The sequence below is a fragment of the Mobula birostris genome, chromosome 15, assembly GCF_030028105.1.
Source record: "Mobula birostris isolate sMobBir1 chromosome 15, sMobBir1.hap1, whole genome shotgun sequence".
Lineage (NCBI taxonomy): Eukaryota > Metazoa > Chordata > Chondrichthyes > Myliobatiformes > Myliobatidae > Mobula > Mobula birostris.
The window spans coordinates 8,983,077-9,001,835 of record NC_092384.1 but is presented as its reverse complement, the minus strand read 5'-3'; the positions used below and the strand labels follow the sequence as shown (position 1 = coordinate 9,001,835).

The 18,759-nt window shown below is 43.2% G+C and overlaps 1 protein-coding gene across 4 annotated transcripts in view; it reads left to right on the top strand.

Annotated features, from left to right (window-relative positions):
• The window catches only part of vac14 (vac14 homolog (S. cerevisiae)), a 468,264-nt gene that overhangs the window by 14,383 nt on the left and 435,122 nt on the right, over window positions 1–18,759 (top strand). For 2 of the 4 annotated variants that reach the window (XM_072279306.1, XM_072279309.1), the window contains exons 1-2: window positions 3,949–4,014; window positions 4,409–4,556. In XM_072279306.1, coding sequence (XP_072135407.1) covers window positions 4,453–4,556 — 104 coding nt within the window. In that variant the 5' untranslated portion in view covers window positions 3,949–4,014; window positions 4,409–4,452. Of the gene's footprint in view, window positions 1–1,976; window positions 2,001–3,948; window positions 4,015–4,408; window positions 4,557–18,759 lie in introns of those variants that run through there. The other 2 variants (XM_072279308.1, XM_072279307.1) reach the window with 2 other exon arrangements.

Genomic DNA, 18,759 nt, shown 5'->3' with positions numbered 1-18,759 from the left:
TTCTTTTCTCTCCCTGAGTGTTTGACTGACTTCTTTTCTGTGTCTGTGTCTCTGTGCTCTTCCCCAGGCTAGTGGCCCAGAGATTATTACAATGTATCCATTTTTGGGTGCAGCTTGAAGGCATTACCTGGCTATTTCTCTTCCCATACAGCGCATACAATTAACAACTAGTATAGACAGTTTAGGTTGATAAGTCTCTGCATATTTTTCATAGACAGTTACAAACAAGAACAGAATTACTGTAAAGTGGGGATCTCACTGGCCTCTAGCACCAATTCATTGATGATCAACCACTTCTGGCACCATGTTGTGGTCGACATTGAAAGAGAGTGCAGAGCACATGAAGACACCAGCATACAGGGTATTCAACCGATAACCCTGCTTGTATGCTGTGTATATATGTTGAGCTGCATTCTCTATTGAGTTGGAGTTTATAGCTAAGCAGGGAGGAGTGTGGTCTATTTAATATTTGACTAATCTTGTGTGTATATATATACTCCCATGTCTTCCTTTGAATTAGTTTAATATCTTGAAGGTACAAACATAACACCTGCCCTCACTCTTCTTCCCAAAAGTCCTCACGTTTCCTTTTACAGTATTAAGCTTCATCTGCCCTGTACCTGCCAATTCCACCAGCTTATGTGCATCCTGCTTCAGTCTACCACTGACACTCTAGCAGTATGGATCACTGTTGGATTTTGTGCCATATGCAAATTTAGAAATTGTGGCTTGCAATTTCAGGATGAGGGTATTAGGGGCATAAAGCAATATTGCATTGAAACTGGCCCTCAGCTCAACTCATCCATGCCAACCATGGTGCCCACCAAGCTTGTCCCATTCACCCGTATCCCTCTAAATTCTTTTTATCCATGTACTTATCGACTCTCTTTTAAATTTTGTCATTGTACCTGCCTGAACTATTTCCTCTGACGGCTCATTGCAGGTACCCTCTGAATAATGAAGTTGCCCCTCAGGCCCACAGTTGTACAACTGAGGTGAATCTAAACAATCTGCATTTGCTGGGTTTGTCCTAGCTTCCTTTGATAAGCAAAGAAGTAACACTCGCCACTCTCCAGTCCTGTGGAAACATCCCGCCCTATCTCAAACTCTCCCTTATGTTGAAAGATTGTGGGTATTATTGCACAATCCTGTACTTCCCCCAATATCCTGGTGACCTGCCTACAATTCAGTGTTGCCCACGTTTCTAATATCCCCATACACTCATCTTTTGTAACGTATCTGGTGACTCAACTAGCATCAATTTTACTATTATCAAGGAAACATTCCAGTCAATGCCAAAGAAAGAGGCAAAGAGGCACTTAGTACTTCACAGCACAAATTCATCAGTTTCCATTTTTAAACAATGGCATTGCCTTTTTATTATTTATGTACACAGAGAATACTTTTGTATTTCTATTTTTGTTGGGAGCTAATCTTGCCTCACACCCTCCTTGCCTATCTTATTTCAGTTTTCAGTTCCCCTTGGTTTCTTCTGTAATCAGCCTGGTTCTTGTGCTTGCAATACCAAGCTTGGCATAGGCAAGTTGGCAGTCAGGACTTGGTGCTCCTGAAGAAGGGCCTTGGCCTTGAAATGTTCACTATTTATTCCTCTCCAGAGATGGTGCCTGACTTGTTGAGTTCTTCCAGCATTTTGCATGTGTACACCCTGGTTAAGATTTTACTGCTAATATGTAGGGTATTTCGTTTAATGGCTTTCTGTAGAAGCAGTGTGCTCTGCTGATGGTGTTCGGGTTACCGTTAAAGATAAGCTTCAGCTTGCTTTATTTAGGGGCATTAAGACCGCTGGTGAGGCTGATTCATGAGCAACACATCCATATTCAAAGACAGATCTGATTAAAGTAAACGACAGGAATTCTGCAGATGCTGGAAATTCAAGCAACACACATCAAAGTTGCTGGTGAACGAAGCAGGCCAGGCCAGGAAGAGGTGCAGTCGACGTTTCAGGCCGAGACCCTTCGTCAGGACTAACTGAAGGAAGAGTGAGTAAGGGATTTGAAAGTTGGAGGGGGAGGGGGAGATCCAAAGTGATAGGAGAAGACAGGAGGGGGAGGGATGGAGCCAAGAGCTGGACAGGTGATAGGCAAAAGGGATACGAGAGGATCATGGGACAGGAGGTCCGGGGAGAAAGACGGGGGGGGGGGGGGGGGACCCAGAAGATGGGCAAGGGGTATATTCAGAGGGACAGAGGGAGAAAAAGGAGAGTGAAAGAAAGAATGTGTGTATAAAAATAAGTAACAGATGGGGTACGAGGGGGAGGTGGGGCATTAGCGGAAGTTAGAGAAGTCGATGTTCATGCCATCAGGTTGGAAGCTACCCAGACGGAATATAAGGTGTTGTTCCTCCAACCTGAGTGTGGCTTCATCTTTACAGTAGAGGAGGCCGTGGATAGACATGTCAGAATGGGAATGGGATGTGGAATTAAAATGTGTGGCCACTGGGAGATCCTGCTTTCTCTGGCGGACAGAGCGTAGGTGTTCAGCAAAGCGGTCTCCCAGTCTGCATCGGGTCTCGCCAATATATAAAAGGCCACATCGGGAGCACCGGAGCAGAATATCACCCCAGCCGACTCACAGGTGAAGTGTTGCCTCACCTGGAAGGACTGTTTGGGGCCCTGAATGGTGGTAAGGGAGGAAGTGTAAGGGCATGTGTAGCACTTGTTCTGCTTACATGGATAAGTGCCAGGAGGGAGATCAGTGGGGAGGGATGGGGGAGACGAATGGACAAGGGAGTTGTGTGGAGCGATCCCTGTGGAAAGCAGAGAGACTGGGGGAGGGAAAGATGTGCTTAGTGGTGTGATCCCGTTGGAGGTGGCAGAAGTTACGGAGAATAATATGTTGGACCCGGAGGCTGGTGGGGTGATAGGTGAGGACCAGGGGAACCCTATTCCTAGTGGGGTGGCTGGAGGATGGAGTGAGAGCAGATGTACGTGAAATGGGGGAGATGTGTTTAAGAGCAGAGTTGATAGTGGAGGAAGGGAAGCCCCTTTCTTTAAAAAAGGAGGACATCTCCCTTGTCCTAGAATGAAAAGCCTCATCCTGAGAGCAGATGCGGCGGAGATGGAGGAATTGCGAGAAGGGGATGGCGCTTTTGCAAGAGACAGGGTGAGAAGAGGAATAGTCCAGATAGCTGTGAGAGTCAGTAGGCTTATAGTGGACATCAGTGGATAAGCTGTCTCCAGAGACAGAGACAGAAAGATCTAGAAAAGGGAGGGAGGTGTCAGAAATGGACCAGGTAAACTTGAGGGCAGGGTGAAAGTTGGAGGCAAAGTTAATGAAGTCAGCGAGCTCTGCATGCGTGCAGGAAGCAGCGCCAATGCAGTCGTCGATGTAGCGAAGGAAAAGTGGGGGACAGATACCAGAATAGGTATTATTCTGATTAAAGTAATATACATTTATCTAAGTGACCTCCTACTCGCACTTCAATCACACCCAACTAAGCACCTGAGCACATTGCGCCCTCTTTTTGCACTTCTCTAGAATTTTATTCACATACACCTTCCATGTCAGTCTTGTGTCCATACACATACCTAGAAATTTACCATAAAACTTGAGATCAGTTGTGAGTGTAATGTTCCTTTTAAAAAAAACTAATAACTTGAGTCATTGCAGCAGAAAATTTAAACCCAACCCCCACTGACCAATCCATTCCTCTACTTCATTAATAGCTGCTTGCATTTCCCTAACTATATAATTTATATTCCTGCCTCTCTTCCACCACTTCCATCATCAGCATGTAACGCTTTAGAAATATCTGAAAGTCAGAAACACTAGAAAATCTGTAGATGTGGGTAATCCAAAGCAACACACACAATGTGCTGGAGGAACTCAGCAGGTCAGGCAGCAGCTATGGAAAAGAGTACAGTCGACATTTCGGCGATTGATTGAGCCGATCTACCCGATCGCTTTTGCCGGTTTCGCTGCTCCGGTCTGTCAGGGTCATGTGATCAGAGCAACATGGCGGCCTCGGAGTGCTCGGGAGCGGCAAGAGCGAGAGGTTGAAGCGACATCGGGAATGCCTTCACGCCTCCCCCCACTTCCCCATCTAGCATGCAGGCTGCCCTCACTCTTTAAACCTTCTGCTCAACAAACAGTTGGTGTCGGGTTGCTCCTATTCTTCCTGCCAATCTCCTAGTCGCTTGTTCCTCTGCCCAATTCCTCCCTTTCCGTCCAGACTACCTGCTTCCCATCCAACCCCATAGACCTATTATTTGCTTTCACATCCCACGTTTCCACTGACATGCTGTTTTTATCACTCAACTTCGTTTCTCTCTATTTAGTGTATCAATTTCTGTGGTGTCCTGTCTTCATGTTGACATGACCAATGAACTATATTTGTTTACGTCTATTTTATTTCTTTTCTCTTACGTTAATTTACTTTTTCTCCACAGCTTGTGTGTGACCACACTGGGAGTCCATTTTTCTTACCAACAGAATGAATACAGAAAAGGACTTTGCACCGCTTACCTCCAACATTGTACGAGCTCTCAATGACAAGCTGTACGAGAAGAGGAAGGTCGCTGCCCTGGAAATTGAGAAGTAAGAATGAACAGTGTACAGATAGTAGCAATACAAATACGTTTATAGTAATAGTGAAGGCACTACTCAGTGCATGTTGAATTCTGATGCTTATTTTGAGGTTGGAAGTGGAACGTTGTACTTCTCTGCTCTCTTTTCTAATGAGAGCATGTTGAGATGGTTGACGGATGTTTTTTAAATTTTGAGGACGTTAATGTCACAAGATACAATCACAGAGTGCTGGCGTTGTAAAAGGAAATTTAGTAAGTCCCATTCCACTCCCCTTTCCTCATAGCCTTGCAAATTCCTTCATTTTGGAAATGTATCCAGTCTCCTTTAGACCAATGCAGTTGAGTCTCTGTCTGTTGCTGTTCTTTGCATTGCATTCCATACAAATCCTGACCACTTACTTCAATGAGATTTGCCTTTTCAGAATCTTCTGATCATAATGTATCAGATTGTATTTTTCTGCACTTGATTTCAACTGTCTTTCATTGCTCTCAGTTTCTCTGTTACTATCCTCTTCACTATGCTAGTCAGTTTAGTGACTCGACATGGTGAACGTCCTCTGTTAGTCATCGAGCACCTCAACACAGAAACAGGTCCTTCAGCTCACCAGGTCCATGGCAAACTATTATTCTGCCTAGTCCCATTGACCTGCACCTGGACCATACCCCTCCCATCCATGTACTCATCCCAATTTCTATTAAATGTTGCAATCAAACGCGCAATCAGTTGCCACTTCCACTGGCAACTCGCATCATCCTCTGAGTGAAGAAATTCTCCCTCAGGTTCCCCTTAAATATTTCAGCTTTTACTCTTAACCCATGACATCCAGTTTTCATCTCACCTGATTTCAGAGGGAAAAAACATCTTGCATTTACCCTATCTATATCTATCATAATTTTGTATACTGTTATCAAATCTCTTATTTGATTATTTGTTTACCAAATTATCAACCAATCATTAATATTGATGATAAATGACAACGGACCTAGCACCAATCTCTCCAACACACCAATTTGTCACAGACCTCCAGTTAGAGAGGCAACCATCTAATACTGCTCCCTGGCTTCTCCCACTAAGCCAATTTGCAATTTCATTCTGGATGCCAAACAATTGAGCCTTCTAGACCAGCCTCTCGTGCAGAACTTTTTCAAAGGCCTTGCTAATGTTTACGTAGACAAATTCCACTGCCTTTCCTTCATCAACTTTCCTGCTAACATCCTCGAGAAACAACGTAAGATTAGATAGACCATGCAACAGCTATGTTCATTTACCCTTAATTGGGCCCTGTCTGACTAAATACTTATATATCCTGTACCTTAGAGTACCTGACAATAATTTATCCATTACTGACATCAGGTTCACTGGCCTATGATTTCCTGCCTTGTTCTCATCAGTGGTTCCCAACCATTTTTATGCCATGGACCAGTACCATTAAGTAAGGAGTTCATGGACTGCAGGTTGGGAAACTCCTGACTTAGAGCCTTTCTGAAAAACTTTAGGTACCCCCTCCCCCACCCAGTCTTTCAGCACCTCAGGCATGGCTAAGGACGTGTTAAGTACCTCTCCCAATGACACCTCCCACAAGCTCCAAGGTCTCTTTGTTAGGAATTGGGGATGGCACCTACTCTAATTTGCCTCAAGACAGCAAGAGTCTCCTCTTCTGTATTTCTGATACTACCCATGACCTCACTACTGTTTTGCCTCAGTTCTATAGACGCTGTGTTTGTCTCCTGACTAAGTACAGATGCAAAATAAATCAGTTAAGATCGCCCCCCCTCTCTTTCAAGTCCGTGCATAGTTGATCACACTGATCTTAAAGTGATCCAATTTTGTCCTTTGCTGCCCTTTTGGTTCCTGTATCTGTATGTAGACTAAACACTTACTTTCTCCATAACCGCTCCAGTATCTGCCCAGCCCCTCTGGTTCTCATCCTCCTGCAACTCTACTTTTAAACCCCCAGAGCAGCACTGGCAAACCTTCTCACAAGAAAATGAACCCCTTCCAGTTCAGATGTAAACCATCCCATTCGTACACCTCCCACATTCCCTGGAAGAGAGCCTAATGATCCAAACATCTGAAGACCTCACTTCTGCCCTGTCTCCTTAGCCATGTGTTAAACTGTATTATCATCCCCTTTTAAGCCTCACTAGCTGTGATACGGTTAGCAATCCTTAGATCACCACCCCGGAGGTCCTGTCCTTTAACTTAGCATCTAACTCCCTGAACTCGTTCTGCAGGGCCTTATCACCCTTACTGCCTGTGACCTTGGTACTCATGTAGATTATGACCTCTGGCTGCTCACCCTCCCACATTGCCCCTGAACCTGGCACCTGGAAGGCAACACACCATCTCAAGATCTTGATCTCATCCACAAGACCTCTTATCTGTTTTCCTAACTAATGAATTACCTATCACAACTGCTCACCTCTTCTCCCCCTTCCATTCCAAGTGACGGAGCCAGATTCAGTTCCAGAGGTATGACTGCTGTAGCTTTCTTTGGCTAGAGTGCCCCATCACCCAAGAATATCCAGAACAATGTACTTGTTACAGAGGAGAATGGCACAGGGGTGCTCTGCACTGGCTGTCTATTCCCTTTCCCTCTACTGTTTGTCACATAGTTACCTGTGTCCTGCACCTTAAGTGTAACTACCTCACTGTATCTCCTATCAAGCAACTTGTCTGCCTCTTCATGATCCAGAAATCATCCAGCTCCGGTTCCCTAACATGGTCTGTAAGAAGCTGCTGCTGGAGGTTTATTGTTTCCACATCCCATGAGGAACATTCCACTGTTCTGACTGTTGTTGCACAGTTGGAGCAGTGAAATAAGAAAGAAACTTGTATTAACCTTCACCTCTTCTTACCGAAGCTTGTTGAGCCAAAGCCTCAAGCTCCCCACTCACACAATGACTGCTCTGCTTAAACTTCCCTCCTTTTTCTGGGCCATTGCCAAGTAGCATAGTAATCCAAAGGATCTCTATTTCTGCAGACAGTCCTGACTGTACCCGCTCACAACTCTATAAGCACCAGCTCACGCTGTCTCAAGCTTGCTCACGTGATCTCAGATTTTGATCAGTAATAATGTATGCCGAAGTGATTGTGTGTCCTTTAATTGCAAATTTGAGGATGTAGTCCAAGTTATGATGGGGGAACAATAATATCCTAATTTGGGCAGCGCACATCTTGCAAGAAGTGTCAGATGTGATGGTGTTCCCATGAATATACGTTATATGTCCAATAATTGTATATGTTGTATCAGTACCCTAGATTTTAGCTAGGCGTATTGGTAATTTGTATGTTATTGAGTGATTTAATTAACTTGACTTATTCTTAATAACTGCTGGTTGCTTTTGACTGTCAGAGTGCAATCCCATATTTGGGGTCAGAAGGAATCCCTGTGTAGAGTTTGGGTCCTATTCAGTAATTTATGAATCCTACACCAGTAGCTGTGGCAGAAGTGAAGAGAAACAAGGAATTTTGGTACTGAAATTGGTTTATTATTTTCATAAGTGGAAGGGTTTTGTTTGTGTGTCATTCAGATATCTGGTATCATTGAGGTTGTGAAAAGGAAAACAATGCAGAATATAGAGCTACACAGAGTGCAGTGCAGGTCGACAGATAAATACAAGGACCATGATGAGGTAGATTTGGGAGATCAATGCTCATCTTTTAGCATGCGACAGGTCGATTCAAGAGTCTGATAACAGCAGAGTCAAAGCTGTCCTAGAACATGGTGGTATGTGCTTTTAGCTTTTGTAGCTTCTGCCTGATGGGAGAGAGGTGAAGTGAGAATGACCAGTGTGGGAGGCATCCTTGATTATGTTTCTGCTTTCTCAAAGTAATGGGAAGTATAGACTGAATTAACTGAGGGAGTTGGTTTGCATGAAAGACTGGGCTACATTCACAACTCTCTGTAATTTCTTCAGCATTGTTGCCAAGCAATTGCCTGGTAGGATGATTTCTATTGATAAAAATTGATAAGAGTATGCAGAATTTCCTTAGCCCTTTGAGGAAGTAAAGGCATTGGTATCCTTGCTTGACTAATGCTCATGTAGCTGAACAGGCTGGTGATATTTACAACAAGGTATGTGAAGCCCTTAACCATCTCCACCTCAGCAGCATTGATACAGACAGGCATCCCCAACCCCCCCCCCACCTCACTTCCTGGTCAATGACTAGCTGCTTTGTTTTGCTGACATTGAGAGAAAGGTTGTTGCCTTGACACCATACCATGAGGCTTTCAATTTCTTTACTGTACTCTGTCTCAACGTTACTTCAGAGCTGGCCCACTAGCACGGTGTCATATGCAAACTTGTTGATGGACTTAAATCAGAATTTGGCCACATAATCATAAATGCTTCTGGAGTATTGTAAGGGGCTGTCAGTGCAGCCTGGGGGGGGCACTGCTGTTGAGGTTAATCACGGAAGACGTGTTGTTGCCTATATTTGATTGCAGTCTGTTGGTTAGGAAGAGAAGGATCCAGTTGCAGAGCTTTTTGGAGAAGTTAGGAGATGAGTTTGTTTGGAATTGTAGTTTTGAAGGTAGAGATTAGACAATAATAGGAATCTGATGTAGGTGTTTTTGTTATCCAGATGTTCTAGAAGTGAGTTGAGGGCCAGGGAGGTGGCCTTTGCTGTGGACCTGTTTGGTGGTCGATGAATTGCAGTGGGTTAGTGTTGTCTGGAAAGCTAGAATTGCAGTGTGCCATGACCAGCATCTCAAAGCACTTCACAATGACAGGTATTAGATTAGATTAGATTAGATTAGATTATGAGGACACGCAGTCCTCTTTTATTGTCATTTAGTAACGCATGCGTTAAGAAATGATACAATATTCCTCCGGTGTGATATCACAGAAACACAGGACAGACCAAGACTGAAAAACTAACAAAAACCACTTAATTATAACATATAGTTACAACAGTGCAACAATACCATAACTTGATGAAGAACAGGCCATGGGCACAGTAAAAAAGTTCAAAGTCTCTCAAATGTCCCACATCTCACACAGACGGGAGAAGGAAGAAAACTCTCCCTGCCATGCCTGACCACAGTCCGACTCTGAGTCATCCAAAAACTTAGCGCTCCGATCAGCCCTCCGACACCGAGTACCGAGCACCATCTCTGCTGAACGCTTCGACCTCAACCTCGGTCGCCAGCAGCTGGAAAAGCCGGGGATTTTGAGGCCTTCCCTCCGGAGATTCTCGATCGCACAGTAGCAGCGGCAGCGAACCGGGCATTTCAGAAGTTTCTCCAGATGTTCCTCTGCGCTTCTCACGTTTGTCTCCATCAAATCAGAATTCTGCACAGCATCCTACTTACAAATACGATATCATTTCACCGGAGAGCTGCGCGCTGCGTCGCGTCGCCATCTTCTCCTGCCGTATCCGAGCCACCAGGGTTTAGGCATCGAGATATTCATTAAGCAACGAAAGGTCTAATGACAGTGGAAATTTTGGGAATAATTGATAACATGGAAGAAAAGCACTAGAAAAATTGTGGACAGATTTCATTACCCATATTTAGGGAGACACTCTAAGTGATCAGTGGTCAATACTTGCGTTCCAGCTCTGTTGTTCACTTACTGCAGGAACAAGATCATAAACCATCAGACTTAGAAGCAGTATAGAGCAACTTGGCCTATCATCCCTGCTCCACCAGTCGATCATGAACCCCATTTTCCTGCTTTCTGGCCATAACCTTTAATGTCCTTTCTAATCAAGAACCTTTCAGCCTCTACTTTAAATAAACCCAATAACTTGACCACAGCAGTTGTCTATGGGAATGAATTCCACAGATTCATCACCCTCTAGCTAAAGAAATTCCTCCTTGTATTCTGAGGCTATGCCTTCTGGTCCTAGAATCCTCCACTATTGCAAACATCCTCTCAACATCCACTCAATCCAGGTCTTTCAATATTTGTTTCATGACCTCACTTTGAGGAGACTACAAGGTTGCCATTTGATCTAGTAGGTCTGGGCCTCCTTGCAATGTAGCTCGGAGCTAGGAAATCCACAATCCTCACAGATAGTTCCAGCAGTGCAGATCTGGACATTGCTCCATTATTCTAGCCTGGAAACATGGCTGCTCTGACTTTGACTTTGTCACCCTGAATGAGATGCAATGGGTAGGATACTTCCAACTCAAAGAACAAGGATCATTTGCTCCTGGAAGGGTGAACCAAAAGAGGAATGCTGACTTCTTGAATTGGGATTTTCTGTCAAGAAAGTTCATCTGGTGTCTCCATGTTGGTTAAGTGAGTTCCCAAGACCCTCCATCTCAGACGTTAATAAGGTAGAAGCTCCCTGTGGACATTAGTGTATACACTCTACCTCTGGAAGCTACTGATTAAACTGGGAAGGACTTCTGCTTTGGCCTGTGAACCGGAGGCAGACAAACCGATCCACAAGTGACTTCAATGCCAGGGTCAGAAATCTGAAAAGGAATGATGGTTAAAGAGAGTGTAGGGAAAGCTAACTCCAAAAGCTGATAAAATGCTTGGAACAAGATTTTATTGTAAACAGCAGCTGGCTGTGAGACAAGTGCAAGTCTTCATGGCGATACTACTGGTCCAAGCAATGGTGCGTGTTAAATTGTGTTATCATCAGAGCAAGAGATTGCAAAGGTCTCAGTATCACCCACATTGTGACTACTGGACTGACCAGTTTCTAATCTAAAACATTAATCTAAAGGAAAAGGTAGAGTCTGAAAGATGTGAGGCTAGCTTCATGTTTACTCTAAGCGAGGCGTGCATGTATCACGTGGTAGCATTATGAAGGATACAATTCACGTATTTTTTACATATAAGCTGTAGTGAATTATTTAAACAACAAGAATGCTTAATCAAACAATATATTTACAATTTTACTCATATATTGCTGAAGTATTTACATAATATTTGATGAAACTGATGGCTTTGTGGTAAAGTTTGCAGATGATACGAAGGTAGGTGGAGGGGTAGGTAGCGCTGAGGAAGCAGCTCAATTGCACCAGGACTTAGCCAAATTGGAAGAATGGGCAAAAAAGTGGTAGATGGAATACAGTGTTGGGAAATGTGTGATAATGCATTTTGGTAAAAAGGAACAATAGTGTGGACGATTATCTGAATAGGGAGAAGGTTCAAACATCGGAGGTGCAGAGGGTCTTAGGAGTCCTTGTGCAAGACTCCCAAAAAGTTAATTTACAGGTTGAGTCTGTGGTAAAGAAGGCAAATGCAATGTTGGCTTTTATTTCAAGGGGAATAGAATATAAAAGCAAGGAGATAATGCTGAACCTTTATAAGACGCTAGTCAGGCCGCACTTGGATTATTGTTTACAGCTTTGGGCCACATATCTTAGAAGGAATGTGTTGTCATTGGAGAGAGTTCAGAGGAAGTTCATGAGGGTGATTCTGGGGATGAATGGATTAACATATGAAGATCATGTGGCAGCTTTGGGCTGGTACTCACTGGAATTTAGAGGAATGCGTGGGGATTTCATTGAGACCTACTGAATGTTGAAAGGACTAAATAAGGTGGATGTGGAGAGGATGTTTCCTACGGTGAGGGTATCCAGAACTAGAGGGCACAGTCTCAAAATTGAGGGGCAACCTTTTCGAACAGACGGAAGGAGGAATTTTTTTAGCCAGAGAGTAGTGAATCTGTAAAATGCTGTGCCACAGACTGCGGTGAGACCAGGTCCATGGGTATATTTAAGGCAGAAGCTGATCATTTTCTGATCGGTCAAGGGATATGCTGAGAAGGCAGGTGTATGCGGCTGAATGGGATCCAGGATCAGCCATGATGGAATGGTGGAGCAGACTTGATGGACTGTATGGCCTAATTCTGCTCCTATGTCTTATGGTCTTGTAATACTTTTCCCTGCTTAGCTATAAACTCCAACTTAATATAGAATGCATCTCAACTATATACACAGTATACTATATAATACAAGTACTAGACAGATATCCACAGCATTGTAATTTTTTATATTGTCCCATTCAGACTTAAAGATTTAATTGTTGTAGGGGCTTTCTTACTCTTGTGGGATAACGTTTTCCCTGATAAGGGAAATCGCTGTGCTTGGCTCATGAGACGTGTGGCTGTGAAATAATGTCTGGTTCTGGGGCCTCCTCCATGATGGTTGTAGACTGCAAGAAGTGGTTCTGACAGCTCAGAACAACTTTCTTCTTTCCTTGGCCTTTCTCTGGATCTACCGTACCTTGATGTCTTCTTTCTCACATTCCTTCTCTTTTTCATGCCTTTTTCTCGCTCACATTCTTTTTCTCTATCGTTTCTTCTCAACTTGTCTGTCTTTTTCTCATATTCCTTTTTCTTCTTTCTAAGATGGGCATCTTGATCTTGAGAAGGTGCATTTAGTTCATTGGAGTATTCTCTTATTAATCCAATTGCTCCCTTTACAATCTTGGTTTCCTCATCCATGACATCATCTGATGAATCCTTTGTTTTCATATCTCCATAGACTCCTTTCATTTTGTTCAGCAAGGCTTTGGTCTTTGCCCCTACTTTTACAAGCAGTTTCGCCTCCCACTTGAAGTTCATGCAATAACCTTAATGCACGCAGAGTAGATTCTGGTTCCTTTTACTCACCAAAGCTGAACGCTTCAACTTTCCTGAAGCTGCTTGAACTCTTCCAGCTTAAAACCAGGCCACATTTCACAAGTAGCTGCCTGATTAACATATCAGAAGCTTTCTGAGATATGTTGCCTACAAAAGCCCCCTCCCCTCCCACTTTCAAATCTCTTACTAGCTCTTCTTTCAGTTAGCCCTGACGAAGGGTCTCGGTCCGAAACGTCGACTGTACCTCTTCCTATAGATGCTGCCTGGCCTGCTGCGTTCACCAGCAACTTTGATGTGTGTTGTAGTCAGACCACTACTTCTGTCGTTTTCGTGATTCTTGTGAGCAGCATTGTACTTCTTTGGTCCAATATCCTTTACAGAGGCACAGACGTTGGTACCAGCATCTTCCTGCTCTCTGTTGGGCAATGGTTCATGGTGTACAGCATGGAGACAGTTGTGATGTCATCCAGTATTTTTCGTAATTTGTTCTGCAATCAACAATGGCCTTGGTTTTAAACGTTCCTGCGTTGCTTTAACAATATCAGCAAAGGTCATTTCGAAGGTTTGGTTGGAGATGTTGAACTTCTAAGCGAACCATGGTCTTTAAACCCAATGTACTTAGCAATATTGGTACTCCTTTCTCATTGGCTGTTCTACTTGCTTCAAAATACCTTCAGGCTGTTCAGTATACATGAGCGAGCTACCTGTTGAGCAATGGAACACATCTTTCTTTCCAATGTAGCCAGCTACTTCTGATCTTTTTTAAGAATTCCATCACTGTAATGAACTGTGGAATCTTCCATTTTCTACCTTTTTAAACTCTATCTCTGCACATACTGCACTGGTTTGTTTTACTTGTCATTCCTTACTGCTTTTTTAAAAAAAAATTTGAGGGTTTCACTGCTTTTCAACCCTTCAGTAGCTGCCTCGGGTTTTAAGAATACTTTGTCGCCACTCCTATGTTTTGTAATTCCAAAACATTAAACTAATTAGAAGAAAAGATGGGACTCCGTAATGTGAGTCTAGCTCAGTTTTGCTACAAGTGAGGCACATACATATTATACATATTGGGTGGTAACATCATGACTTATGTACTTCATGTATTTTTACGTGTGTGTATATGTGTGTGTGTGTATGTGTGTGTGTGTGTGTGTATATATATATATATATATATACACACACACATACACACACACACACACACACACACACACACACACACACACACACACACACACACACACACACACACACACACACACACACACCGTTAGTCTCATGAGACCATGGATTTGTGCCTTGGAAGGTTTCCAGGCACAGGCTTCGGCAAGGTTGAATGGAAGACCGGCAGTTGCCCATGCTGCAAGTCTCCTCTCTCCACGCCACCGATGTTGTCCAAGGGAAGGGCATTAGGACCCATACAGCTTGGCACTGGTGTCACCACAGAGCAAGGTGTGCTTAAGTGCCTTACTCAAGGACACACATGCTGCCACAGCTGAGGCTCAAACTAGTGACCTTCAAATCACTAGACGAACGCCTTAACCACTTGGCCATGTGCCAACACTTATAACCTGTGGTGAATTATTTAAACGAACGAGAATGCTTAATCAAGCAATATATTTATAATTTTACACAAACATTACTGAAATATTAGATCCACTATACTACCTCTAAAATGCAAAACGAAACTGCTGCTAGAGAATCAATTTTACTAGTTTCAAGGACCTTGCAAATAGAGTTTTTTGGCACAGAATATGTAAACAGGCCCTTCAACCAATGAATCCATGCTAACCATCAGGAGACCTTAACAATACTGTCCTTGAACTGAGTTTTTCTCTATCCCCAGCAAACTGGTGCAGTCTCACCACCATCTCATATCGGTAAGTCGTGAAGGTTTCATGTTAACTGACAACCAGCAAGGCCTCGGATGGTATCCCCATAGAAGTTCTAAAACATGGTAGAGAAGAAACTCAGTCTCATTCACATCTTCACGAAATCTGGAAAGAGAATATGACCACAAATCACAAATGGTGTCATTGCAACTATTTTAAGTGTGAAGGAAATCTGACTGATAACTGGAGATTAGCTTTATTTGTCACATGTCCATTGAAACACAGTGAAATATATCTTTTGCATCATTCACTGCCAAGCACCAACATTGTATGCCCACGACTCACTAACCCTAACCTGTACGTCTTTGGAATATGGGATAAACCCACGTGGTCACGGGGAGAACATACAAACTCCTCACAGAGCGGTATCATAGTGCTATGCTAACATGCCACTCATGTTAGCTTTTCATTTTGTATTGCAGGGTAAATCATCAACAGCTTCCAGTCAAAGTGTTGCTTCTTGAATCACTTTGTGGATTTCATTCATCTGGAGCCAGAATAGACATGATTCAAGAGTAATGTGTCTTTGCACCATGTACCATGAATGTTTGTCGATGGACAAGAAACATTTGGTGGTACAAGCTCGGGGTGGCGCAGTCAAATTGCTGCCTCATGCCTCCATAGACCCAGATTCGATCCTGACATTGCATGTTATCTTGAAACACCAGGGTATTCTCTGGGTGCTCTGGTTCCCTCTCACATCCCAAAGATGTGATGGTTGGCTAATTTGCTGCTGTAAATTGCCCCTGGTATGGATTAATGGATGGAAAGTTGAGGAGGTTTGATGGGCATGTGAGTGAGAATAGGTTACAGGGAATAATTGGACTGATAGGGATGCTCTGAGAGCTGGCATTAACTCAGTGGGCTGAATGACATCCTACCTGCTGAAGGAATATGCATGCCTTCAAGGCATGCAAAAGCCAAGTGTAAATAGTGGGTAGGTAGATAACATTTCCAAAACTACCCAGACACCAGCCCTGCTGACTAACTCTAGTTTCACTTTTGACAGAATCTTCAACCCCACACTGGCATTGGTAGAACCACGGGTCTTCTAGTTCCTTCCTAGTCTGGTGTCATCAGTAAACTTGGATATGCTACAGTGACTTTTTATCCAAGTCATTAATAAAGTGTTAATAGCCAAGTGGTATCTAACAAGCAAAACAAATCTGTTCTGAGAAGTAAGCACTTTATAGCCTTTCTGCTTTTTGATTAAAACTCCATTCTCGTGATTAGACCTAATCTAGTCTTTATCAAGATTATTCCTAATCTTGTGGATTTTTTTTGTAATCCTCAAAGGGCCTCAGTAAAGCAGCCAACATAATCATTCCCAACATTATCTCTTCTGATCAGGCAGAAGATACAAAAACTTCAAAGCATGTACCACCAGGCTCAAGGACAGCTTTTGTTCTGCTGTCTGATTGAGCCCCTAGTATGATTGAAATGGACTCTTGACCTCTCAATCTACCTCATTTTGGCCTTGCACCTTATTGTTTACCTGCACTGCACTTTCTCTGCAGCTGCAGCTCTTCATTCTGCATTCTGTTGTTTTTTTTACCTTTTGTATTACCTCAATGCACTGCTGTAATGAATTAACTGTATGGATGGCATGCAAAGCAATGTTTTCACTGTCTCATTGCATATGACAATAATAAACCAATTACCGATAAACCATTCAGTGTGTGGAATCAAATAACTTAAAAATCTAAAAGTATGATATTGATGGCCTTGGTATTGAGGCAGTCTGAGAAGATGTCAAATGAAAAAGTTAAAGGGGCTCAAAGTGGACCCGTTTCCTAAATCTGATGCAATGTATCCAAAGTGCCATTGATATTGCAGAGCTTCCAAACTTCACTAGATTCTGAAACAGTGCCTACAAATCAGAATATGGCGAATATAAAGCCATGATTTAAGAAAGGTGGAAAATGGATCTGTTGTAAAATGCTGCAGTTAAAGGCTTGGTAGCAGGCTACACAGAAAATAATTTTATTAGGGAGAACCAGCACAGTTTTATGAATGGAAAGTCTTGTTGGGTATTCTCAGAAATTTTGAAGATGTGATTACTGAGTAGATACAAAGGGAGATCACTATATTTGTGCCTTGGTTTGCTTACCTAAAGAGAGTATTTGCACTTTGCAGTTGTGGTGGTAAACACTCAGTGGCCACTTTATTAGGTACCTCCTGTATCTAACAAAGTGGGCACTGAGTCTATGTTCATGGTCTTCTGCTCCTGTAGCCCATCCACTTCAAGGTTCAATGTGTTGTGAGTTCAGAGATGCTCTTTTACATACCACTTCTGTAACGTGTGGTTATTTGAATTCCTGTTGCCATCCTGTCAACCTGAAATAGTCTGGCTATTCTGTGACCACTCTCTCTAACAAGTTTCTGAGATACTTAAAGCACCCCACCTGGCACTAACCATCATTCCAAAGTCATAATTACTTGGATTACATTTCTCTCCCATTCTTGTGTTTGGCCTGAGCAACTGAACCTCTTGACCATGTCTGCATGCTCTTATGCAGAGTTGCTGGTTAGATATTTGATTAACGAGCAGGTGTAAGTAATAAAGGCACTGAGTCTATATTCACAAGATTGGTTTCTAATGTGAGGCGTTGTCCTATGAAGCAAGATTAGTCTTAATTCCTATACTCACTGGGGGTGGTTTACTGGCATAAACACAGTAGGCTGCATTTGCTGTAAATATCTACGGTTCTGAGAAGGATCGATAGGGTCAAGACCGAGAGACTTCTCTGTCTGGGAAATCTCTAACATTTATTGTAGGTTTTATATCTTGTTAAAGCTTGTCAGAGCTATGAATACTCAGTTGTTGGGTAAACTCAAGTCTGAACACTGATGTTTGGATTAAGGGGGAATTGGATGAGGTGTGGATCAGCTGAGAAAGTAGATGAGAGTGATATGACCAACAACGGATCAGACCTAAGCTAGACCTTCTATTTGGTGAGATGAAAAACTGGCTAAAGGATGTAATTTATTGCATCCCAAAGACTGGGTTTGCTGCTGGCAACTTCTAGTTTCTCTGCATTCCACAGCTGAGTGTTTTCAGCCAGTTAAAGTGACTTCTAGTGTTAGAGATGCTATTTTGTGGCACAGAGAATCTCCCTCCAGGCACTTATCCCTGAAAGCAGCTTAAGTGCTACACCTGTCCATTCACCTCCATTCAGGGCCCCAAACAGTCTTCTAAGGCAATACTTCACCTGCAAATCCTTTGTGGTCTGTTGTGTCCAGTGCTCCCGATATGGCCTCTTCTACATTGGTGCAACCTGTAGTAATTTGGGGGGGGGGGGGGCGCAGAAGTGGAATTTCCCAATAGCCCAGCATTTTAATGCTATTTCCTATTCCTATTCCTATTCCCAGTCCCGTCACGACATGTCAGTCCATGGCCTCCTTTTGTGCCACGATGAGGTACTGCATGGAGTTGCAACACCTCATATTCAGTCTGGGTAGCCTCCAACCTGATGGCATGAACTTCAATTTCTCCTGCTTTAAAAAAAAATTCCCTCCACCTTCCCTCTTCATCTGTTTTCTGCTCTGGCCTCTTACCTCTTCTTACCTGCTTATCACCTTCCCCCAGTGCCCTTCCTTCTTCCCTTTCTCCCATGGTCCACTCTCCACTCCTATCAGATTCCTTCCTCTCCATCACTTTAACTTTCCCACCCACCAGGCTCCAAATTATTTCTAGTGTCAGAGATGCTATTTTGCGACACCTTCTAGCTATCCGCCTCCTTCTTTGTACCAACTTTTTATTCTGG